The 27,256-nt window shown below is 40.9% G+C and overlaps 1 protein-coding gene across 3 annotated transcripts in view; it reads right to left on the bottom strand.

The window, feature by feature from the left end:
- fcho1 (FCH and mu domain containing endocytic adaptor 1) overlaps positions 1-26,770 on the bottom strand; it is a 59,075-nt gene extending 32,305 nt beyond the window's left edge. For all 3 annotated transcript variants that reach the window (XM_041936143.1, XM_041936144.1, XM_041936145.1), the window contains exons 1-2: positions 26,674-26,770; positions 12,263-12,313 (exon numbers count right to left, since the gene is read on the bottom strand). In XM_041936143.1, the coding sequence (XP_041792077.1) occupies positions 12,263-12,289 (27 nt within the window). In that variant the 5' untranslated portion in view covers positions 12,290-12,313; positions 26,674-26,770. The remainder of the gene's footprint in view (positions 1-12,262; positions 12,314-26,673) is intronic.
- Positions 26,771-27,256: the final 486 nt, after the last annotated feature.

Here is a 27,256-nt window from a genome sequence, read left to right as displayed (position 1 = left end):
GAAATTCAGACTTTTGTTCAGGAAAAAGTTAAATATTTGAACTGTAGTGACCTGTCAAAGGTTATGTGTTATGTACAACAGACCACAGGAAGTAGTTTGCCTTGTAGTCCAGCAGAGGGATGGATGTCCTACCAGCTAGACCACTTTTTTGCATATCGTTCATTAATAAAATGCCTGTCTAAACGTTGGTTTAGACAGGCATTTTGTCACTTTTGGTTTAAACAATGTTTGTAATAAGGGGCAATTAGTGCACATGGGGCTTTGAACTGCTGCTGCACTCCACTGGAAATTATCTCTCACTGTCTGCTGTTCATCTGACAAGCATAAAAACCTTAAGGCGAACATGACTCAGTAAAATGTGAGAAATCCACAGAGCTGGGTTGTTGTTGAGAGAAGAGTTGCATACCTTGCAGCTAAGTAGATTTAACACAGACTACAACACCACCTCACACCCATCGCTGTCATAATTACCTATACCTACACCTGTGTTAACTTAAGTCTTCATAATCCGAAAAAGAGGCTGATTGAGGCAGCATTATTACAAACAGCCGTGTCGTTTCTTGAGCCTTGCCACATTTTTCAGTCAACAGACGGTCGGAGCTGTCAGCGTCTCTGTCTGTGCAGACAGAGACGCTGACAGCTGCTTCTGAGGCCCTAAAAATACCATGTCGGAGGAGAACAGACCAGTTCCCAGGTACCAGGGGAATGGCTGGAATGCCAATGAAGGGTCACCCAAAACCACACACAGGCAGATTCACACACTATGCAAGGCAGAGGCGCAGTCAAGCGAACTAGGCTCCAGACTCCCAGCGGTCAGAGCGAGAAACAGTTGTTTTGAGAGGCATCTCAGACAGGTTGATGACACAAGACCTGGCAGAAAACACCAAGCTAGCTCAGCCAGTGAAGCATCCCTGCTGACATCAGCTTAACACAGTCACTTTCCCTGAGCTGTTTTTCATGATGCAAGAAAAAATGGAGGGCATCTGCAGACTGGTGTAAAGCTCCCAAGAGTGGGCCAAAACATTCATTCTAATAGCTGATTAATCAGTTGATTGAACTGTTCTCTGGGTGCAAGTTCTCATTTATGAGCGTTTGCTCATCGTTTTTACTTGTGTGACAGTAAATTGAATATTTTGGATTGTTTGCCAGACAAAAGAAGCAATTGGAAAATGACACCTCAAGCTTTAAGTACTTATTATAGGGGACTGTAAGGATTCTATTGACCAAACCATTAATAATGAAAATAACAGCAGACACTCTCTATTTCCTTTCAATTTTTTATGCTTCACCTGCCAAAATGAAGGACAGGATGTGCACACATCTGCCTTTCTGCATCTTTTATTTCCGTAATAAGACAGCCAAAAATACCAAGGTTAGGGTAATGTTTGCAAACCTGCCATGTTCAAAGTCAGTTCACTCAACACACGCACACACACACACAGTAAATTTTTAATGAAAGCTAGTAAGATGTGGATTTTTTAAATGTCCTTTTTCAAGGTTGTGAGCACAAGTTAAATTCTAATCACCGCAATGTGAATCGGGGTGGTGGCAGGAATATTACCTCATATCTCAATGTATATCACAAAAAAGTTTCATAGCACAAAAAAGAAAGTGCACATCGGGGAAGATACCAGCAGCAATAAGTGCGAGAACATGTTTTTAGTGTGTTTGTGTGTGTGTGATTTGGGTGTACAGATCTTTCATGTTTCTATATAACATAATTTTAATAATACAAATAAGATGTAGTTTGTGTTACTGTGGTGTGACAGTTTTTAAAGTTGCTATGTAAATTAGCCGTGAAAAGAAAACTACTAATGTTGCAGCCTTATTGAGGCAAGTTACATCATCTTGAAACAGTCTGCCACTGCTTTAAGATTGAGATTTGAGTTATTGTTGGGCTCAATCACACTGAACGCAGCGTTATTGGGAAACACCCAAAATCAATCATTTTCTGTCTTATCCTATTTTCTCCTCCTCTTAACAAAATGACAAGGTGTTGTACTGTCACACAGTAGTTGGATGCTTTGACATGAGCTTTTTATAAACAATGGAGGGGCATTCTGCAGGCAGTACAGTGTTTTCATTGGCAGACACCTTTTGTTGAAACTCTACCCTCGCCACAGAAAGGTGAGCTGCCAGTCTAAGCCTTACACACACACACACACACACGCGCACACGCACACACAGCACCTGTCCACCACCGGCTAGTGGTGATAGAACTTGTCCACTTGGCCGTAACTGATTTTTACGGTGCTCAAATAGCAACAGTCATTAAGTAGCCTTGTTAAATATTTGAAAAAACAATACAAATACTCTCGAGTGATGCACCATAACTCTATTGCAGTAGCACTTTGACTGTTTAGCATATTATAACATTAACACTGTGATAGACAGTGTTGAACTTCTCTGTCACAAAGTGAAACACCTATTGATTTGTAAGAAGCACTTGGCCCTGAGAATCTGCTCTTCCTCTTCCTCACTTATCACCGACAGTCTGTCTTCCTTTGTGGTTTCACAGCTTTCATATTGGATGAGAGAAACACATCGTTAAGGTGGAGAAATACCCATGAGTCTCCCACAAGCAGTCCTATTATTCTATAGCAAACATTTCCAGGTTTGTCAGTTATCGCTTCAGCTGAGGACTGATAATCAAGTACGGGGAAGCGTTGACTAACAACTACAATATTCAAAGTTCACTCAGTTTTATTTTCCTTTGTGGTGTAACTGTTGCCACATTCATTTCTTCCTTAAAATAAGTTTGACTTGCACTTACTGAATATGATATGGTCTTGACAAAACTTGCCCTTTCCAAGCTCAGAGCAGGTTAATCACTGATGATTGGAGTTGCTGCTTCAGTTCCCTGCTCTTACTCTACCTGAGATAAATCACCTTGCTCCTCATGTACAGCATACAGGGGAAAAAGTCACTTTGGACAAAAGCATCTACCAAATTAAAGTTATGTAATGTTATTCTTAAAAGGCGTAGCTGTTAGAGTATAGAACATGTTGAAAGCTACAGAGACAATACACCAACACCGGCTGAAGGGGTGCCTGAAAAACTGAGTGCAGAGAGAAACATTATGCCACATCAAAATCTTAAAGAATAAGCCTGTTGATAGTCCAAATGTGTGTTCTTCTCTACAAACCCAACGAAAAGACCAAAACCAACAATGAACTGACTAATGTTGTCTGTGTATCCAGACTGATGAAGCCTGATATTCCTCTGTGCCACAGAGCTCCGCTGTTGTCCAAAACTATTAAAAACACATCAGTGAGGCCCACCGTTACACTAGGTGATATGTTCCTTAATTACCATGAATGCAAGCACTGCAGTTTGTTTTGAGCCCCACGTATACCACCCTGCTGCTGTAAATACTCCCGAGGACACAAATGTTTCTCAACCCACAGCTGAAACAAGTCAGCAACAAATGCACTATTTACTCCAGTTTTAGTATTTATTTGCTTGAAGGTACAGTGCCCAGCTGTTTAGGTCTTTTTAAAATACTGAAATTACATATTTGTGACCTGATTAAGATTTATGTGTTCAGTATTGATAAATGGGGTTGGGGATGAATGCCACAGAAGAGGTAAAAAAAAAAAAAGGACTGAGAGACAGACAAGTCCACCTGTAATTTTTCATCAATAACAAAACAATAGAATATCATTAGCCTTGTCCTTTAACGACAATGAACATGTTGTTTACAGATTTATGAATAATTCACATAAAAGCATATGTAGTGCCACAAGTCAAAGACTTGAGGCAGATACAACAGTCAAATCACCTTTTGTAATATGGCTTACGGTACGGAAACACATGCCTCAGACTGGTAGGTGCAACAAAAGTGACATGTTTATGATCAGAGGGTGACCACAGTGACAGGTCATTGACTGATGCAGAGCTGCACGTGTGCAGGTTCTTGATTGAGGGAGCAGCGGTCAGGTGATACTGTACTTGCAGGTGTTGAGTCAGGCTAAGCAATGCAAAAGCACATTACTTGATAGCTGGAAAACCACTGACAGTCTTCCTCAAGTGTCGTCAAGTGCCTTAATGTATTCCTTAAGCCTTTGGTGAATGAAAATCCTTCATGTCTGATATATGCAAACCCCCTCTCCTCTACCCTCTCGGTGATCTCTTTTTCATCAATTAAGTTGACCGCTTTGGTCACGCACGATGGAGCCCATTACCATGACAATGAGCGGACTGATGGGAGAGGAGAGAAGAGGAATGGGGGGGCTGTAAAATCTGTACAACTTTCTCATGAAGACTGAGACTTCAGAAGACCACTGAGAGCTGTGGGGGATCTGCAGAAATTTGTTAAGGGGGATGGTGAGCAGCAGGGAAATTATCATTTTATCTCAGTAAATCAAATGCCAACATTGCTCTGTTGAGGGGTTTGGATCCCTGGTTCCCTCCCTTCCTCAAACTGTTCATTATTATGGTGTTCGGGGAAAATAAACTTCATAGCAAAGTTCTTTAGGAAAACATATTAACGAGAGTCAACATTTAGGTTCAGCCAGGGGTCAGCTCTTTCAGTGCTGTCCAATGATGGAGATGCTGATGGAGACGACATGTGTTGTGGAGACACAGGTCTATATATCTATTCTAACTAAATAGTATATTGAAACATTTTGCTTTTGTGTTTTACTGCCAAAATTTAAAAAAAAACAACCTTGATTTAGAAAAGTTTGACTGACGTTTTATTTGATTTAACCAAAGCTTCAGGGCACACTTGGCCAGTGCAGTACTTAATTTCTTTCGTTGGAGAGAAAGTTTGCTTTACATGAAGTGGGTTTCTTTTTCATCCGTTATGTTTATTAGACCGCACTTTGGCAGCAGGTGCTGCCCATAGCATGATTAAATAGCCTGGCACATGGCACAGAACAGAAACACTTAAAGGCCAAAATGTTTAGCTGCAGCTCAATGAAGGAAAATTTCTGATTTTACTGACAGGCAAAACAATGGAAGGCCAAATCTGGCCAAAACGGCACCATTTGTTTATCCCTGACAACATCAATTTGCCTTTATTGGTGTTCAAAGAAGGTCTCAGAGGTTCAGTACTGCTGTTAAAAATTCAAATGTAAGAATAATGTGCCTCAGGTGAGGTGAGGATATTCTCTTTTGCTTTGTTTTCAAAGCTTTACTGTAGGGACGTGTAAAAAGAGAACGAGGCCTGCCAATCTTTCCTATATCTTATGCTGCTAGTGTATCTTTGTCACACAGTATTTTAGGCGACTAATCAAAAAGTATTTCTTATTCTATACCACCTGAGCCAAATGGCACATTTTTCCTCCTTTATCGTTGTATTATCTGTGCATGTGTGTGCACCTGTGTGAAACTTGGTGTGCTTTATGCATGTCCAGAGTTTGGTCTAACTGCTCTCACTTGATTCTAATTAGACGCACTTTCAGACTTCCCCTCTGGCTTGTATGAAACTAATTATAGGCAGTGAGGGAACCTGGGCCAAGCTAAATTCTGCACTGCAGGGCCTGCTTCACAGCTGCTTTACCACAACAAATAAAAGATGGTCATCTGCAAGTTTGCCTTAAATGTGCGGTCAACCACAAAAGGAGTGGGACGAGAGGCACCGACACCAGCCAGCAATTTCTGCTTTTCCTGTGTGATGGCCAGACACAATGGATATTTTCTTTCAAAATGCCTGAATAATAGATGATTGACAACTGTCTCTTTCTCTCAGACATGGGCACGAACCCCTCCTACACTCGACTGGATAAACACACTACTCACTGAGCTATATGCGTGTATGTGTCTTTGCTTCTGGTTTTCAAACTTGGAAAGATATGATGGATGTTTAAGAGACATCACATTTTTTTCTAAAATATCCACCAAAATCAGATTTTGAATACATTTGAGGCACAAAAAGCCACGTAAAAATTAAAAAAGACGAGTTCGAAAGGGCAGACTGAAACAGAAGACTTAATGGACAGTATGTACTTTCTACCTGAGAATATGCACAAAGCAAGGTGCAGACCTGTGTGAGAGACCCACACGCATATTGAAATTAGCAAACAGGTTGCACGTCTCTTCTCCAACATCCCAGGGGGGAACAAACGCAGGATATTCAAGAAAACCGCTATGACCTGTTTATCAGTTTGATTCTGGAGAGTGTGACTCTCAAACTATTTTGACACTGTTTTGTCACTACAGTATACTGCACTATAGCATACACTATAGTATGTATATCATGACACAGACTACAACATGATGGTGGTTTATATACACCTTCACCTCTTCCTTGTGGAAAAAGTTGCTTCTTCTAGACTTCTGTTTTTTGGTTCATGGGTTTTTTTTTTCCTTCGAATTTCAACATATGTGTGACCAGAAAGGTGAGGTGTTGCTCAGCTTGGCTCAGGTTTTATAATACAGTGCTTCATTCTCTGGCAATGTCTAGAGCGGTGCCTTTAGTTCTGGCAGTTTGTCAAATCTGCCTTTACAGTCTGTCTGAGACTGGATCCAGTGTCTGAGGACATTCCTGCTCTGTAACACAGCCTATCCGTCATATGAAACTAAGGTACTGAGCAGACCTGAACAGAACAAAAGAGAAAAGACAAGGCGGCTAAAGCTGGAATTATTTTCCTCTGGGCTGCACGAACGAGCTCGGTGGTCAGTGGCTCTACAATGTTAGTGTGGCTGTTTCTTTTATATTTGTATGTACAACTTGTATAATGTTTACTTTTTTGGGCTCTGCAGCATCCCAGCTTTTTTGGAATCCAGGTTATGGTATGGATTATGAAGACCACTTTCACAGCGCTGGTCTTAATACAGTGCAGCTGTTCACACTGTATCTAATTGGTTTAGATGACTGAAAATAAAAGTTTAGATCTATTTGCACATCATACATTTGAATTTCTGCATAAGATGAGAACATTTTTCTGATTTGCATTTAGCTTTCTCAGTTTGTTCACTTAAGCCTCTTATCTCCTGGAGAAATAAACTAAACTAAAATACCTTAAAAAACCACTCCCATTGTGCCCCCCAAAAATTAATTGAATAAAATATAATTTGGGTTTTTGGGGCCAAAACTGTGACGGACGAATCTGATCAAATTTACCTTCTATCACAAATATTTTGACAAGCTACAAGTGGATCATTCAAATAGGGACTGCATGTGATCCAGGTCTGTACGGCACACAATGCAGCTGCCATATATCAGGCAGCCCTCAAAAGTAAAGCTGAAAACATTCCACCCCTGCATCAGACAGTATATCACTGCGCCATCCAGCCGGACGGCTGACCGCTCTGTCAGTGCTGCTGTGAGTTTAGCTGACTCACAGAAACTTTTTCTGCTGACTGGGCAGGTTGAGCAGAACAACGGTGCCATAGCAGAGAGGTGTCAATAACATCAGGAGCAGGTAGCAGCCGCAGCAGTCTGTCATCACTGATGGCTCTAGACCAATTTGTTGTGTGGGCTGGGTCTGTGAAATTCACCTCTGGTAGTCTCAGATATTATATTTTGCCTGCTGTGTTTGAGAGGAGGAGGGAAAGGCCATATGAACAGTTCCTGCACTTACCCTGTCTTTTTCAATTGTGGTGACTTGAATGAAATTGATCTATATCATGATATAGTTTATTTTCTGAAAGTTCAAATGAAGAATGGTTTATAGATCAAATAGGCACATGAGAATATCAGTTATTGGTTGGTCCAGTAAATTAAAAACTTAAAAAATAAGGGGAATTCATTACATGTAGCAAAATCTCTGATGGCTGACACATTTTTATCCAATCCAAGTTGTAAACAACCCTTTTATGCTGAAAGGATCCTTCTTCACTTGTTGTGCTCTCTCTTTCTTCCTCACACCGGAACATGAACACAAATATAGTAACTCTTTCATCGACCTTGGCTCTTAATCTAACATGGCACAAAACAAATCCATGGGGACCAACTGAGAAACAATGCAAAGGGCAGGAGAAGGGAACAGACGAGGATGGGAGGAGTGAGGGAAGAGACAGAGGCAGGAGAGGGGGGGAAACATGGGAAGGAGAATAAGTTCCACACTGTGTGTTTACTGTTTTTCACCGCAAGAGAAAACACCATGACTCAAAGTGATGGGAGGGCAACAGCGTCAGCATCATTAAACTGAGAAGCAGGCAATAATAAAAACCCACTGGGCGTTGCTTGTGTGTTTCTGTGCACACTATCTGTGGGCAAAGAAGGAGCTAAGGCGCTTTCTCAGAAGAGAAGATAGAGGATGATACTGTTTACTGTATAGCCTCAAAACAGAACAGCTGGCTGATCTTTACTCTTATTCTTTTAAATAGTTCATTCAAATCCTCTTTTTGTGGTCTATGTGCCACTGCACAGAGACAATACACAGTCTGTACTGAGAGGAGAGATGGGAATATTATTAATGACCCTTCTACGGGTCACCTTAATATTGAATTCAAACATTTTTCAGTTATGTGGCGTTCCACCAACTAAAATCCCACCAGAATGAGGCTACTGTCTGCAGTGAAGCAGCCCAGGCACAAATGCACAGTCGTGTCTGAGTTGAAAAGAATCAAGTTATACGCTTTGTTCTATTATTTAAAGCAATGTGATTTATTTTTCAATCTAAGAGTCTCAAAGTTTCTTTGGACGAGTGTGCTTCCTGTTCATGGTGTCCCTATTCCATGCTACACAGCAATTCTGGGCAGGGTGGGTGTGTAGTGTCTTCACACTGGAAAAGCAATTTAATATAACAAAACAGTAGGATGCCAACTAAAAAGCCTTGATGGAAATGAAGGAGCTGCTGACAACTTCAAAAAATGTAGAATGACAGAGGATGATAGCTTGAGAAACTTAGAAAAGTTTACATTTGCTTACTAAAAAAACATGATGAGCTCACACGCCAGTTTCCTATGACAGATTACACAGAAGTTGTCTTGAAGATCATCGTGCTTTTATTTCATCATGCCTTGATTATTGCAATGCCGTTTATTCTGGCCCTAGTCAAAAAGTCATCTGTTGCCTTCAACTCCAAAAAACAAGATCACATTGCTCCCATCCTTGACTCTGGTTGCCTATACGTTTTAGAAATGACTGTAAGATTTTATTGCTGACTTTTAAAGCTCTGCACTGTCTGAGCCCTACTATATAAAAGCCTTGTAGAAAATATTCGATTAATTTTGTTTTAATTACTTTGACATTATTGCACTATTCCTATTCCACTAGTTTTTGCTTTGACATGTTACCAATAAATGCAATGCGCAACCCCGCTCTCTCTTTCACTGTTTTAACTGTATACCCAGTTTGTGAAGCACTTTGCAACAATGTTTTGAAAGACATTATATAAAGTTACTATTATTAATATTAAAGCCCTTATCATGCCAGTCAACACTGTGCTTTGGTGGTACATATTTCCATATTTCCAGGTAATCAAATTACCTCAAACTACAGTATTTACCCCACAATAATCCGGGGCCACAGGAGCCCATAGGAGTCCAGGGCCCTGGGCTTTTGCCAGCTGTTGGGGTTGGTTATCCATTCGTCATGAGAATCACTTAAACGGAGTATCCCAGAGCCTGCTGAAATACCTTTTTTTCTGTGTTGCATAAAATCTTTCTGAAAATGAAAAAACTAAATTCCAAGAATAAAAAAGCAGCAGCAATCCTTAAAGAAAGTCTGTTCTGAATACTTAACAGCGCTGTAATTTCATAAGGATGTACTTAATTATAGCTGATGGGCTTCCCCCTGTGGGCCATGAGCCCAGCTCTTATATGGTTAATGGGAAAGGACAGCGTGCTATGAGGAGGCTTTGTAACCGGCTGCGAATGTTCTTGAGCCAAACAAGACGAAGCTCTGTGTGTGACTTGTTCCCAAGTGGCTGCGCTGTCTAATTAACTGAAGGCTTGATTTATATCACACCACTATTTGTGTCTGAAAGCAGGCTGAGTGGGAAACACAGTTATTAATAAGTAAACACGCATGAAGGCATACAAATAACAATAACACATAATATTAGCTAAGTGATCAAGAAACTGTCGCTGTATTTCAGAGGTCCACACAGCAGCAAAGCCTTACAATGAGAAAACAGCAGTTCTCCGACCCTCTCTTCCTGCCTGGCTGAAATTCTGCTGCAAGACTCCCTGTCTGCGTGCTTCCCTCCCTACCAGTTCGCTCGCGTTTTCTAGCTTTTCCCACTGCCTGCAGACCTGCTTGTCTGCTATCATGCACATGGCAAAAAACTGTGTACTAGAGGTTGACTGATTTTTAGCAGGTTTTGGGGCAGGAAAAAGCTGATTACTGCCCCCCTCCTGCCACAAAAGCAGACCAGAGAGATCATTTGACACTGACAGACTGACAGTTAATAATCTATAAGGAACCACTCCTCCTCATCTCTGCCTGCAGGTAGAGTACAAACACCCAGATACAGGACCAATAAGGGGAAAAAATATTTCACCTTGAAGAACCTTTAATGTTCCAGAACCCTCCAGGATATATGTGCTCACTGTCCTACCTGAATCGCATTTCTGTGTCTGAATTCACCTCAATTTAGTTCAACTGCTAAAATATTACTGGGGACTGTATGATGAGGCAAAGGAGAAGAAGTAGGACACACCTGAAATAGATGTACCAGGTGTGCTGGGATGGAACGGAGAGCAGAAAGTGAGGATAGAGGAGAAACTGAGGGAGAGACAGAGACCCTGTAACAGCTGACATAGTCACTGGGGGATGAGGGCGGTGTTGGGGGGATTAAAGAGAGATTTCCCTCCTCTACTTTACACATCTGTGAAAAGTTGCTAATGAGGGCGTTAATTACTGCGCCGATTAAGCTGCGACCAGATAATGGCATAATTAACTCGTATTGCCATATTGAGTTACCCGAGTTTATTATTTACACTTGTAAATTCTAAAGCATTCTAACACAATACAATCAATCTGAAGTTTGTGAGGCTCGAAAAGATCAGCTTTTTGTTGACACAGCATCAGAGAGGCGTTAATTCAACCCTATGGTGATGTTTAAGTGTACAGTTAGTGATGGTGGTGTACTGGACCGCCTTCTGTTGAAAAGTGTTTCTTATATCCTACTAGAAATTCTTGTACATGGGAAATCTGACAAAAACATGAGGATAACTGGCACCAGAATCAAGTTTCTGTCAAAATATGGTTTTGAGGGTTTTGTGTTAACAAAATTGTGACTTCACACACTTCACACTCAGTAGTCTGACTGAAATACAGCATGTCCTTGGCATTGAGCATTGAAAAGTGTCACATGTGGTACACACGGTCAGAGTCATACTGTGTGTTCAGATAGAACCTGGAGCTAATTTTAGAGGCAGCAGGATTGCTGTGGGGGAGGTGGATTCAATTTTCCCAAAGCAATCACCAACATATCCACCTGAATATAACATCAGTCGACACTGATGCGTAGCCATGCCAACATGCTGGTTTTGCAGGGGTTTTAAGAATGGAGCAGAGCAAAGTAAGAACAAACTACGATCTCGGTGAAAACAGCAAATATCAGTGTCTATCTTGCCAGCAGCCGCCATTGTTGTTATAACTCCTCCTTGGCGCTGGTGCACAGCTTGACAACAGCATGATAATGCCGTGAGTCCTGCCCATGGTGCTGATTGTCTCATCTTTAGTTCCCTGCAGCGCTCACTGGAAAACTAGCTTCTTCAGACAAGAAACTGCTGTTTACAGTCATGAAACCAGATGAATCAGTCAACTCGGTCGAGAAGGTTTAAAGGTCTGGTCTCAGGCAAATATTTTGTTAAATTTGGGAAGAAAAAAAAAGGAAAAATGTATGATAATAACAAATCTTTACACGAGGTCCACTGATTGGCTATTTCCACCGCAACTTTCAGCTGCATCTCACAGTGCTTCAGGGAATTTCCCTGAGATAAGTCATAGCTAGCACTGTAATTTACGTTTATCAGCACTGCAGAGAGTGACATTATTTCTGTCCACAAGAATAATCTGAATGAGATTTCTTTCCATATGGCGGAAAATAAGTTGGGGGCTGACACAATTTCAATCTCTATTATCTGCAAGTGAGCGGAGGAGGACGACAGCAAGCCCTTCCTGTGCGTACCTGATGAGCAGCAGGGAGCCAGAAGCTTGGCTGCTCGACTGAAAAAATAGATTAAAAGCTCAGTGGTTCATGGTCATGCTTCAGCTACAATAGGTGGATAAATAATATGTGGCAGTTTAAAGATCAAGGTATATAAGCCTGATCAATTTATCCATCGTGGGCATGTGTCCCTCTGCATAATCTCCATCATTATATTGACTCAATTCTAGGAGTTCAATCAAGACACTCACCCAGAAGTTGTTCTGAAAGAAGGCCATCTTCACTCAGAGGTTCACAGCAATCTGTAAAGGAGGTGGAAAAAAGTAGGGCTGCATTACAGAAGAAGGTGACATACAGACTTTTCTTTTTTAATCTTCCTGACCTCCATTTTCTCCACATCACAGCCAAAGTGCTTGCAAGAATAACCTGGATGATGCATTTTGGGTTCCTCGTGACAACCTGCAAAATGTTTACGTGCAGACTTTTCTCTGCCCTCTGACTATAAACTGCAGTTATAAAGTCTCTGCAAATTGCACAGAAACAAGCTTCTGGAAAGTCCTGACTCCATCAAAAACTCCTGGGACACCTTCAGTGTAGGAAGCGAGCTCCTGAGGGAGAGCAGGGGAGAGCTTAACAAATGACTTCAAAAGGATAAACTCAAGAGGGTGCAAGGAGCAGAGGAGGGAAGCAGGGAGGAGGAGTGACAGGAGAGATGAGGGAGGACAGTGAGGGAATACAAGCGAGAAGAGATTATCGATGGAGGGAAGGAGGCATCAAGGAGAAGAGCACAGCTTGTTGAAGCTGCAGTTCTCTGCTGTGATTGGCTGGTTAACGTACTGTCTCAGGCTGCTGTTGATCAGCTCACGTCTGTGACCACACTGTTCATATCTGTTGACTGAATAACACTACTCATACTGGTGAGCAGGTTTCTTTTGTTCATTTATTGTTCAAAAACATGTGGTGGAAAAGACTTATTTATTATTTTAGTGGCCTGAAAAACATGACAGCAGTGATTGCTTCACACTACAGAAAAAAAACAGGATCTGTCGAATTGATAATACAAAATCATAAAACTAAACTACTACTAAAATAAAACATTTCTTTAGTCGTATGATTATAATTGGAATAGTTTGACATCTTCTTGCTGAGGGGGGGTGAGAAAATTGATTCTAATGATGACACTATTGTCAGCAGCCAGATAGCTTAGCTTAGCACAAAGACTGGAAACAAAGGGAAACAGCTAGCCTGAAAAGTAGCTAAATCAGCTTATTTATTACGCATATTTCACAAAATGTCAGGTATTATTATATAAGTATTATGTGGCAGGCTTTGAGGTCCTCCTGTTTTTTCCTGTGAGACTAAGCAACCGCTGCTGTGGTGGGGCATTTTTCTTTTTTTCTTTATTTTCAGCATGGTAGTTCAGGCTAGCAAATGTTCCTCTTTTGGCACAAATTTAGTGGCAAATATAAAGGCCTTAAACTCTGTTCTACAGAATAATTGTTTCCATGAAAAAGCTTCTTGAAATGAGGTGTTTTAGGCAGAAAATACAGGAAATTTCATGAACTGGCAATTAGTTGAACACAGTCTGTTATACTGATTAACCATATAATAAACTAGCAGAACAAACATCTATTTGTACAGTACATGTAGTGCAGATATGCATGCACGCATGTCATTGTTAGGGTAAAAAGGGTTTTATGGATTTAGTCATCTCATTTTCTAATACAACTTTACTTTGCAGGACATTACATTGAACTTCCTTAGCTCAATCAGAAGTCTGAGTCTAACCTGCACAATCACAAAGATCCTGATCAGAAAAAAAGAAAAACAAACAAAGAATGTCTCCTAAACTGTTTAAGTTTGAGTAGTCATGACAGCGGTGTTTTCATGATTGAGGCACTTTTTAATTGTCTCCTGGCAGAATAATATACTATAACAGCAGCTGCAGCATACACCTTCTGACCCCCGACTCACACACACCAAGCATTGGAATTTGGTCCTGTCCTTTATGGGAGAATCCATAATGCAAACGTGTTTCCCCAGGGCTGCCCTCTTACAGGGTTCCTGTTATCTGGCATTCTGCTGACTCTGTGTGTGTGTGTGTGTGTGTGTGTGCTGTTGCCAACAGCTTATTGGCACAGACTCAGCTCAGGCCTGGTGACCTGGCATCAGGCAGCAGCAACACAAGACAGACACAAACACAACAAGATCTACTGTACATACATGAACAAACAGGCACACACGCACACACACATACACACACCTTACACCTCGTTAATTAGCTCAGCAGTGGGACTGGAGGCCCCTGCAGACAGCATTCTGTTTGGCAGAGCAGGTTAGTCCAGCACAGGAGGGATAAAGATACAGGAAGAAAGAAATACTGTAGTAGAGAACAGCGGATCAGTGAATATTATCATTCATCGATGTTCAGTGGAATGTTATTATATGTGATAGTTTTCCATACTAATGATTCCAGGCACACTGTAATTAACCCCTAAAATTAGTTATTGAAGTTTTGTTTGTTGAATAGATGAAAATACAGGAAATTATAAGCAATAATATTATAAAAAGTATTTTTATTTTTTTAATACCTGTGCATAATAAATATATGAATAAATTAATGAATGAATGAAATAAAAAGTTCATTGCTGGCTCATTTCTGATTTCCTAATTAATGCAGTGTTATGACCAAAAGATTCTTGCCCTCAGGAACGGACAATCGCTTAATTCACTAGTTGAACTACATGTTTTATTTTGTTTTATTTATTTTTATTTTTTTAATTTACTTTACTAATCCCAAACTGGGAAATTATTGTCTGCATTTAACCCATCACTGGTTTACTGAAACACACACATGCACCATGCAACATGCAGTGAAACACACAGGAGCAGTGGGCTGCATTCAAGGGAGCATATTGGGGGTTAAGTGCCTTGCTCAAGGGCACATCAGCCGGCTAATGGAGGGGGAGAGGATACTCCACCACACCCAATTTTTTTTCTGCCAGTCCGGTGAGGGAATCGAACCGGCTACCTTTCGATCACAAGCCGCTTCTCCAACCTCTAGGTCACTGGTTACTGTAGCTATATGTGGGATTCACACAATTCATTTAGTCAAAAGTGTGATTTGAGTAAACGGATCTGTAGGAGATTCATAATGTCAGTAATTCAATAAATTAAACTTATTTCTTAAATACAATATTTATACAATATCTTGATATTCTGCCAGTAACTATTTGAAGACATTTTGAAGATTTTCATTTCAACATCTAATAAGTTTAAAACGTATAATATCTAATTTGATTGATCATCATATTGATATTAAATCCATATATTGCCCAGCTCTACAGAGCACGTAGGCCTTAAACAAAATAAACCGAAGAGGAACTAAAACGCAGCCAATCAGTGAAGTTAGATTTCTAAAGGTCACAAGCTTGAAGCCAATAAATGCTGTCTGGGCAGATTTTCATGCCAGAATACCCACCCAAGGGGACAGTGATCCTGACCAAACCACCAGATGGTTTTCAGGGGAGCAGAAAGAGAGGACAGAGAGAGGACGACAGATAAAAACAGATGCACCGTGGTGGCGAAAGAGACAGATACCCCTTGTTTTTTTCTTGTGACAGCCTTGCGCACCATATTGAAACATACTGTAGATCTGAGCTAATTAGCCATTATGTTTGAATCCTCGTGATCCTGACGCAGCATGATCCAGAAACACAAAGACAGAGAGAGGTGTGCATCGGGACCCCATGTGGATACCAGCCACGGTGGGATGTATGGAAGTAGCTGACATCCAGCATTCTCCATCTGGTTCCAACTAAACGTTCAGCTGAAAGCGGCTCTGAGGCAAACAAAGCCCAGAGAAGAAGTGGGACACGCTGTGACCTTGATTCCTCATGCTCAAGATCATTTTTTACTCAGAAATTAAATGCCCGCGCAGTTTTTGGTCTTGCTGTGCGTGTCCCCATGCACAGAGGGTCTAACCACAGCAGCTAATCTCAACCTACTGCAGGCACAAACACTGAACTAATAAACACAGAGAAGACATCTCAGCGCTTGGGAAGCTTAAATATGTGAGTTCACAGTTCTGTGTGCTGTGAAAAACAGCAATTAAGGTTGTAGTTTATACAGATGAATTCATATTGGTTTCAATTTAGCACTTGAAATGACAAGGTAGAAAAATATTGCTATTTCTTGTGTTAACTATTACTTGTTTTCAAAAAATGTACAAAGAGCAGAAAAAAAACTGGTCAATCCAAAATGTAGTGCTTCAAGCTTGAACCAGATTCACAGATTCTGCTTCTTGCAATATGTAAAATTACAGCTAATGGGATGAAGCTATTGTGTCTTAAGAAAATGCAACAATGTTGACTGAAGTGAACCAGGATTTTTAGAAAATCAGCCTTGTTGTTGATGCAGAAGTGAAATAGGACCAGAGAGGAACAAACTCCCACACAGAGCTCTACTGTACATCTGCAATAGTCTATCCAAATCGACTTCCTAATTGTGGCCGAGATCTGTGGCCACATTCAAAAAGACGCAGAGGCCAAGATGTGCTCAGTCAGTTTCTCACGCAGTAAATCCACTGAAAGCTAAGATGCTTCTGAAGCCGAAAAAATGGTCACAGAAAAGAACGGTTTTCAGACATTCTTCAGCAGAGCAAGGAGCAAGAAAAAGGCCAATCAAAAGACATTTATTTAGTCTGATATATTGTTTGAAACATCAACCAGTTTCAACACAAAAGGAAATAAAAAACAAGACTAGGAGCCTACAGCTAAAGCAGTCCTACGGGTGGGTGAAATGGCCAAAATCTCCTCTTACAGTATATGTCATTATGAATCACGGTAACACAATATATCCCAATACAGTTACTGTTCTATAAATTCAATTAAGAAATTGTTTAAAATAACCATACTGTATGGAGGAGAGGGAAATGGCAAATGCAATGCTCTGTATTTACAGTTTCACTCACCTTCTCCATGTTTTCTTGTCACTCTTTTATTCAGGACATATTTAGGCACAATGCTAACAACAGCATGCTAACATGTTCACCATGACAAAGCTTACATGCAGATGTTTAGTGGGTATAATGCCTACCACGTTGACCATCTTAGTTTACTTTGTCTTTACCTAGTCTAACATTTGATAATTAGCACTAGACCTACAGTACAGCTTAGGCTGATGAGGACGTCATTGGTTTTGCAGGTGTTTAGTTGAAAGTATTGGACAAATGAAAAATTTCAGAAGAGGGCTCCAGTGTAAAAGTTAGGGGATAGCCAAAGTCAGTATGATTCATCCTCTGAGGACTTCTGTGCAAAATCCATGGCAATATTTCAGTCTGGACCAAAGTGGTGGATTGGCAGACCAACACTGTCATCCCTTGAGCATGGCTAAAAATCAAGAGAAGAGCAACAATTCTTTGGAAATCCTACTTTCCGTGTTTTAGAAACAGCTATTCTGACACCTTTTCTCATTAATTTTAAGCATAATTTAAAATGCTAATTATCCACGTCTTGTAATCCTGTTCCCCTGCCAATCTGTTTACATTCAATCGCGCTTGATCAACCGTTGATCTTTTATGCTAGATGATTATGTTTGACAGGTCAAACAGTCACACAAGCAGACAGACAAGCAAACAGAGAGAGCATGGAGAAACAGAGCAGCGGCACAGTCACACAGATAGTGAAGTAAATAAAGAAACAGAAGGTTTGAGTCGAGGCTCATATCATCAACAGACAGACAGTAGGCCGGTCAGAGAGACGAGCCAATCAGCCTTATCAATGGAGACACATTAACCTCTTCTGCTGCTCTCTGCCACCCTCACTCTGCCTGACAACACACAGATGGCTGCCATGAAAAACTAGGACTTAAGCCAAGCAAATGGGGAGGAGTGAAAGAAAGTCTCATGCGCAGGCAAGAACTATACACAACCCATTTAATTCCTGGAGGAAATAAATGGTGCATCGTCTCCGCCCATGCTAAGCGTTTCTGGTTTTATTTCCTTTCCTGCTTTCTTTTGCCAGAGAGGGATATATGAACAGATGTCTTCCCGAAGGAAGGGAGGATAGGTAAACACAATCTCTCGTCTCCTCACACCTCCACCTTCCTCCAGAGATGAGAGAGGTCGAACAGGAATTACTCCCCATGCCTCTGCTAACATTGCCACTGAAAACACTGGAAAAGAGCCTCCTCCTCTGACTCAAAGAGCAAAATAGAAATGGAAGTGGGTTAAATGTAATGACACAGCCAAGTGTGGAATAAAGATGCTTCACTAACCTCTGAACAGGCACATTTGTCACCAGCTCAGGGAGCAAAGCAGGAGGGAGAAAGTAAATGGCACAAAGGAATAGAGCAAAAAAGAAACAGGACAGGTAGAGGTGAGTAAAGAAGAGGACTGAGGTGAGGTGGGTGGCTGGCGAGACTAAAACAAATACAGCCATATTGTAGAATCAGGTAAACATAAACAAGCCTCCAAACAGGTGAGGGACAAGATGAATGAAACAAAACCTTGAGTGACAGTGGCTGTGGCATAAGTAAGATGGATAAAAGGTGTTACCTAAAAACAAGCAGCAAAAGATTCAAAGTGAGGATCTGTTCATTGCATTTCATTTTTCTTTGGGTTTTTGACTATTGGTTGGACAAAACAAGTAATTTCAAGGCATTATTATTATTAGATCATTCTTTGACTGAGTGATTGGCTAGTGCTCCAAGTCCCACATGCAAACACTGAACGCTGAAACACTGGGAAAACTGCTGTTAGTCTTCACATCGCACATGCTTGAAAGACTTTACAACACACATTAAAACCCAACACAATTGTCCCCCACAGGTCAATTTAAAACCATAATTACAAACTAATCCACTTGAATGAGAGTGTTTTAAACTGTGTTCTGTTTTTTGTTTCCCCCCTAAATATTTTTGTGTATTTAATGTTTTATTCATACTCTTAAAATCATTGGAATTGAGGCCATATGGTCCGCAAAGATTCTTCAAGACTTAAAAAAAAGGTTGAATGAAACATTACATTGAGCCCTGGGAGACCATGGTGGCCATATTTCACTATTGAATCCTATTATCATGAAAATAATCAACAGATTAATCAGTAATGAAAATCATTTGTTGCATCCTTTGAGTGTTTTCATTATTCACTCATAGTCACTACTGTTTGAGATACCAGCAATGCAGTCAGTCTGTTTCTCCAGTGCAGGTGTGAGGCACTGAGAGGTAGGACAAGGATTTTTTAATAGAGCAGCTGGAGCCTTACAGAGAAGTCTACTGCACTGCAGATCGACTGGTCTGTCCTTCAGTATTAGTTTTAAACCTTATTTGGCGAAGCGTGGTGGAGAGATCATTTTGTGTCAGGCCTAATTTCCCCTTCACCGCCGCTGATGGTCTTCTGCACTCCTCTGCCACGTCGACCAGCATGGGATGACTCACTGCTGCGACTGGTTATTTAGAGCAGGACTTCACTGTGGACATTTAGCAGTTTCTTTCACAAATATAAAACCTATGCGAGTTGGTATGATCAGTCAAGCTCTGCTATAAGCAGGAGCACAATAACGGCTTACTTCTGCATACTCATTTGAATTATCCTTTATAATTTTTCAATCTCTTTCAACGACTGAAGTCATCTCTCTGCATCATCAGACACCGTTGGCTGCTGTGACAAACTCATGAACTCCTGTGGAGTAGTAGTGGTGAAGCACTGGACCTTTCGGGGCAACATATGGTGATGACAATCTAAGATCAAAAGGTCAACTTACAAATGATTTGGAGCTTTCAATGCATCTCACAGTCTTCAATCAGTGAGTGGAGCCGTCTCAGGAGTCATCACGTGACCTAAATGTGAACTTTTGGTCACGTAATAACAAGTGGTCACTTACAGGGGAGATCATAAATCCACCGGGATATAAATCAATAAATATTTTAGGCCTTCAGCGAACAATTATTTTTACTCAAGAAAGTGGCTGACAGGGCTCCAGACTACTTTTCTCCACACCGTACTTTTACCTCCAAACTGACCTCAGCTGAAGTACTTCAGCTTCAGTATATTTATTTACTTTAAACTTGTCATGTTGTCACATTAAACTGCAGTTCACAGTTTAACACTTAATATTCCTCAGAACTGAAACTCTCAGTCTTGCTGTGTGTTTGGCCCCATTAGCTGTTAGCTCCAATGGAGGCAATGGGGCTCATTTAATATGTTGTACCTCATCACCTCCATTAGCTGTAGGCTATTAGCTCCATTAGCTCTTAGCTCTGTTAGCCAAACACACCACAGGACTCTGCTGCCCATCAGCTGCTTTAAGGGAACCGCTCACGAGTTCTCATCATGCTGATTTCAATGTGAACGTAATCGATGCATTATCGGGGAAAAAACAGGGTAGGGTAACTATAGCAGCAGGAGAAGACGAGCTCTATTATAGCCAGTGCTCAGTTTGTTAGCTTCAGTTTGTCATTTTCTAAGCCATATTTATACATACATACATACAGACATATAAAAATCTCTTTCATCGCAGAGGTATCCTGGGGAAGATGTCTGCTCGTCACAAACACATTTTCTATCATCCCTGGGATGACAGGACGCCATCAGTCTGCAGCCCTGGTGGCTGATTAATTTTCGGTCAACGGACTAATCAATTATTTGACGACTCTTTGTACCTCTATACTATTTCAATAATCGATTAATCATTCCATCATTTAGCAAGCAAAAAATGCCAATGCTGTAGTTCCAGCCTCTCAGACATGAGGATTTGATGCTTTTCTTTGTTTGTAAACATGTTTTGCTCTGATGGACTGCAAGTTTAACATTAGGAATTCAAAAAGAGTATTTAAGTTTTTTTTTTTTCATCTTATACACAAAGAAATTAATTGATTGACTGAAAAAAAAATTAAAAAAAACTCAAGAAACCTTTGCATATGCAGTGTGCTGGTGGTGAGTCATTGTGTGTCTGTGTATATGCAGACAAAGATGACTGCTACAATCATCAGCAACAAATGCAGCGCCCCCAAATTGTCAGCACGGCACACAAAGCCAAACGTGTCAACAAAAAGCACTAAAACCAGAGCCTGCAGTCAACGATGACACACTGAAACCAACAATCACATCACCGCCAACTTAATGACAGAATTACACCCTGCATTTAATGACTAGAGCAGCCTCAGAAACACTGTGCAGAGCTGCTCTCTTAACACGGTAAACAGGCGGCTTGATGAACGTGTGCTCAAGCCTTCAGTGACTGAGGCCGAATGAGAGAAACAGTGAGACAGCAAACACAATAGGCAGGAGGCAGAGAGAGAGAGAGAGAGAGAGAGAGACAGCCCAGGCTCTTAGCTCCCCTTTGTCCTGGCCTGAATGTGCTTTTGTCACTGCAGCGTACTGCCACAGTCCAGACCAGTCTATGACAGCGTGCCAGGAGGGCATCACTTCCAAGCCCTGGCATAACCAGCGGTGTGAGAGCAGAGAGTGAACACAGCGTGACAGCAAACCCTCTCACAATACAGGTCCACGTCCATACACTGCTCGAGATGAGCGTGTTTGCAGAAGTGCAGCTGGGAAATAAGACAGTAATGAGTCAAACCCTGCTGTTTATTGTGTTCCAGCTGTATTCTATATATTCTTAGCAACCCATCAGTGAGGCTACATATTTTCTCTGTTGTGCAGCCACACACTTGACAGCGTATCTGATATTTGTTAAATGATTAAAAAGAAACTGTGAACAGAGACATTTTTCTGATAAAAAAAACATCTCATCTTGAAATCACTGTCAGCAACTCTCCATGCTGCTATTAACTCAACCAAAAATATAGGTCGAGCAGCAACTGACAGTTGGTGGCTTGTTTTGTCTGGCCAACAGTCCAAAACCCCAAAATATAAAATTCAAATGATGTGAAACAGAGAAAAGCAGTAAATTCTCATATTTGAGAAGCTGAAACAGGCACATGCTCAGCATTTTAGCTCCATAAATGACCTGAATTCTGAATAATCTGCCAGTTGATTTCTTGATTATTTGATGTATATTTCCCATCAGAATGTTGCTGGCATATTCAAATTGCTTCTTTTGTCCGAAACTGTCCAAAACCAAAAAAAAAAAGCAGAAAATCCTCACATCTAAGAAAGCTGTGACCAGCCGATGTTTAATACTTTTACTCGATAATTGATTTAATCTACTATGAAATATCCGACATCTGTTATATGAATAATGAATAGGAAAAAGATAAAGCAGCTAAAACAAGCGTTATGGACATCATTCTGTAGTCCAACTGTAAATACAGTTTAAGTCTGTCATTATATCCAAGGTTTCCCTCCTCGTGGCTGATTCCTTTTTAACTCTGAGGTAATTAAAATAATCTTAATTTGAAATCACCCTGCATGCTGCTGTTGGGCAAATCTACAAAATAATTTTCATCATTCGTCTCTCCTTATGACTCTTGCCTTTGAGCACAGCACGGCATAAAATGAACCAGAAACCCAGATATAGATTGAGGACCTGAGCCAGAGGGGATGGTGTGCTCCTCCATCCCGCCCCAGGACCCTCCCATCTGCCATGAGGAGACCTTGGCTGGGCTCATTCACAACCTCAGGCATGGGTCATGGTTTTACACATGGGACTTGTGCAAGATTTCACAGAGGGATGTCACTTGTTGCCAACTGAACTTTAAACCATGTAATAATGACTGCACTCCATTTATGATGAAAGAAACGTATTGCACTGTAAATGAAGAGCTCTGCATTCAACGTACAAAGAGTTTTGTTTGTGTTTTCAGTATGAAACAGGTTAGCTTCACTGTTTCCTGCCTCATATTTCCTGCCTCTGGGTTCTGCCCTGCTTGGCAAAGACGAGGGAAGGCCTCGAAGCACTCTAGCCTAAATATGAGAGGCTACACATGTATAATTAATATTTGTCATTGGCCCCATATAATGTTGTTGTTGAAGAGCCAAAGGGGAAGCAGGCAGGCAGGATCACAATAAGTAATAGTAAGAAGATCCTTATGGGTCAAAGAGAGAGAGAAAGAGGAGTCATCAGGGAGGTTGAAGAGTCCATCCGATTAACTATGCATGGCTGCAAGCGTGTGCACATGAGCGTTCTTGCTTGTTTGAATATTCAAGCAAAAGGACTGTTCAGCAGGTTTTTGTCAGATAAAGCGTCGGCTCTGCACAGACAACTAGTCCATTCAAATATAAATGCAAAACAGGGAGCGATTCTGATAGAACTGCTTCTTTCTTTTCTCCTCACCTTCTTTCTGTCAACACCCAATTCTGGTGTCTGGAAAGAGAAGCTCAGGGTCGAAAAGCACCAGGCTTTACAAAAGACTGTGGTTTTGTAATTGCAAAAAGGCAGCCTAGTCACAAAGGCTTGAAGGTGTCACTAAAAGTTTGAGCTTTTTTTTTTTACCACCTGTATTCTGTTCTCAGGTGGTCAGCCTCCTCACTTTCTGTGACAGCCGAAATGACAGCCTGTAACTCCACTCTCAATTGGAGTGATTCCCAGGTTTCCCTTCTTATGATTTCAGACAGCATTTCTATTCATTCTACTGTGACAGCTTCAATATTTGTACAATACAACAACATGCATCTATGACAAAAAACAAACAAACAACAAAAACCACTGAATTGTAATATTAATCTCCAAATAACAGCCAGTCTGAAACTGTAACACGATCAGTAATACTAAATAGGTTTAAGGAAATGTTGGGATTAAAGTGAAAATAACCCCCACTTTGCTCATAACTTACCACTAGCATCTGAATATATCCAAACTTTACTCTGGATGTGAAGTGCTTTTGCAGTGCACTGTCCAAATCCCTCCCACAATGAAAAATCCACTTCCCTGTCATCATCAGTGCATTCATACTACTGCAAATCCAGTAAACGTGTCTGTGTGGGGTCACTGTTTAGATATTATTAGTACTATGCAATATGCTACCATGGCATATTTTGCACAATATTTGGTATAGTGACAATGTCAGCATCTAGCCTGCAGCTTGCTAACTCAGTTAGAAGTGTTGCAAGGATGCAATGCTCATAAACCAACGTATCAGACAAAGTGAAACATTGACCGGATGAAGGCACAAAACAAAGACCACAAATGTCTACACCTGATTTTATAGTCGTCCGTCCAGTTGTTATTGAGACATTTCGCTCTCCACCACAAATGTCCACCTAATGGTGGGGCGAGAGGAAAGATCCTCCGGGTACCATGAATGTCTGTACAAAATTTCAATTTCATTCGAACAGGCTAACATTACCATTCACAGAGCCACATCACTATGATGGGTAAAAACATTTCTGTATCTCAGCAGCATTATGGTATAATCAATAAAACAAACAGCCTAATTAAAATTCACAAAACAAGAACAAAGTATCTTTATTCAAGTCAATATACATGCCCTTCAAGGTCGAGACCTAACTTGTAGTCTAAGTATGATGGTATAGCTGAATATACGTAGATGATGTGCCAAAAAAAACAGCTTTTGAAGCTGATTGTCAGGAACTATCCAGTACCAAGCAATACTTGTCTTGATTGTGACTATAAAGCAAGAAAAGGTGAGAAAAGATAGCTGTTTCTTCCAACACTGTCGCGATTTATTTAATGACAGTGAAACCCCTTCCCTTCACACTTGTTTCCTCTCTCTCCATCCCACACCCACCCTGCCTCACTTTCTGAGCATTCAGTGGGGAAACGGTCTAACTCCTGTTGAAGTCAAGGCAGTAGGGAGAGAACTGTTTACTTCATTGATATCAAAAGACCTAGCTGCACTCAACTCTCGACTTCTGACTCAGAGAGAGAAAAACACTGCCGGCAGACAGTCCACTGTAGCACAAGAAGACAGCTGTGCTGCAGTATGAAGGTGCAAACACTGTGGCTTATTCTATAGCTGTTTGGAAATTAAACATCTATCAGGCCGTCAAAGGGGAATTCCAGCTTGGTTGCTTTGGTGCAGCCTAAAAGTGATGCAATGAAGCAAAGCGCCTTCCTGAAAGCCCCGAACTCTCCAAAATGATTGCTTCTGCTTTTCCTTTAAATTCTATTTTATCCAATAAATAATCGGTAAAATCAAACACAGTAGTATTATACTACTGGCTGAATGAAAAATAAAAAAAAGATGATTTTCATCACATTTGTATTACGTTTTCATATCATGTAGTAGAGAGTAACAGGAAATGTTGAGAGAGAGGTGGGTGACATGCAACAAAGGTCCAAGATGTGATTCAGATTAGGGTTAATGTAGGGTTAATGTAGCCCACCATGAAAACCCCACAATGTACTATTTTACCATAATCATTTTAATTCATGTTTGCAAACATTACTGATATTTCAAAACATTAACAATTTAAGTTGTTGTTCGGTGTTAGTCATATCAAAAGACCTACCAGTCAATTTGAGAGGGATGGCAGGCTTCACCCCACTCACTTGTAGGAGTGGGTCTGCCCTTTTGGATTTCAGATTAAAGTTAAACAACAAAAGGGGCCTGTCTTGTGAAGGAGGATCCTCTCCATAATGATGACGCAATTCTATCAATTCAAAACTACAGCAAGATACTACATTTCAAATCAAGACAGTACCAAACTGAATCATCACGTTACAGCATCCAAAGCTCTGTTTAATCTGATCCTTCCTGAGCAGAAGTTTGTCTACAAGAGCTGCATCAGAGCATCTCCAACTCGGGTACCATTCTCCAACGGAGGCAAACAAATACTTGCCACACCTCCAAGAATTCACTTGCGATATGTGGGACAGACCAGTTCATATTTGCAGGCGTGAATAGCTCTCACTCCATCGAACCTAGAAACCCCATAATGTGTCTCTGATCTGTGATGTCCAGCAGTAAACCCAGAACTGGCTCTGAATAGTCAGTGTTTTCACTATTCCCAAGGCAGAGAGTATCTCAGGTGAGCCTGACTGTTACATCTGCATGGATGACTTCACATGTTGATTTCAGCTCATCACAGATATATATGCATGTTAACAACAAGCAGTAAAGCTTTGGAAAGCACATGAAAGCTTTCTATCAACTGCAAAATGTCATTTTATCTTGGTCACAGTTCCTTGAAAAGCTCATTTTGAATGTTCAAGTTCTGATGGCCAACGAATCATGAGCAGATGTTTGTTTTTCTCAAATATCTGAATATCAGCCTCAAAAATCGTGCACTGGCAGCGCTCACATGATGGTGCAAACTTCTCTTGCAAGAATCCTCACTACAAAAGACAACCTGTTTTAAGATACCCTTTGGCCAGTGAAATTCAGTGAGATCTATTTCAACTCACAAGCCTACTGGCAGAGCAAAAATAACTCGAAGTTATCATCAGATGGCAGAAATATCCTCTGAGTGTCAACTGAATTTATGTCAGCAGGACTAATATCAAAATTCAGTCCAATAAAGCCCTGCCCCACCTTGGCAGAGGATGCTAATTCTGCTGGAGTGAACATTAAAGTTTAATTCTGGATAAGTTTCTCCTTCAGTGTTAGCTAAATTTCCTCCGTTCATGTCAAACAAACGTGTCTACCACTGCTGCCAGTTTCAATTCAACAATGTCACAGCCATGCATGACCAACTCGATATTTTTAACAGCCTAGCATTTCCTCAGTCTTTCGAGCCAAATTCTGAATTACATTTATGTTACAGAAGGAGGTAAAAACAGAGGGAATCATTCATTACCTGTTTAGACTTTTCCAACAACGTTTATAGTACATTTTCCATCCTCGGTCTTTCGGCAGCCGCGGTCCAACACTTGTAAGCACCCTGAGCGGTTTGACCGTAGTAGTAGAAATTCACCAGACAGTTTTCAGTGTGCGCGCAACCTCGCGCCCAGCTCTACGCTGATTGGCTACCTCTTCCGTCGATCGGAGAGAAACGTGGAGTAGGCATAGCAACCATAAAAAGGTGGGTCTTATAGTGCATACTAGCAGCCTATTGGGCATTTGTTTCCAGGATCACGCCCACAAAATACAGAAGGCAGAAATGCAATATAAGGGTCCTGAAGGAGGTGGCTTCTGTGCTCTGCCTTTCTGAAACAAGATCAAACAAAAAGGGTAAAACAAAGTTCAGCCATTTAATAACTTCTCTGACCCACTTTACTGTAGAATACAGCTTTCTCCATTTTTTAACTTCACATTGCCTGACAGTGTCACACGTATATTATGTACCAGCTAGTTCCAGCTCCTTATTGAAGCTATTTGATGATGGTTACACAGGTTTCAAATGGATTCACTTGTCACACACATAAACCCTTACATATTCT

Source organism: Chelmon rostratus, chromosome 4, assembly GCF_017976325.1.
Source record: "Chelmon rostratus isolate fCheRos1 chromosome 4, fCheRos1.pri, whole genome shotgun sequence".
Lineage (NCBI taxonomy): Eukaryota > Metazoa > Chordata > Actinopteri > Chaetodontiformes > Chaetodontidae > Chelmon > Chelmon rostratus.
The sequence above is the reverse complement of the archived record's forward strand: the minus strand, read 5'-3'. Positions and strand labels throughout refer to the sequence as shown.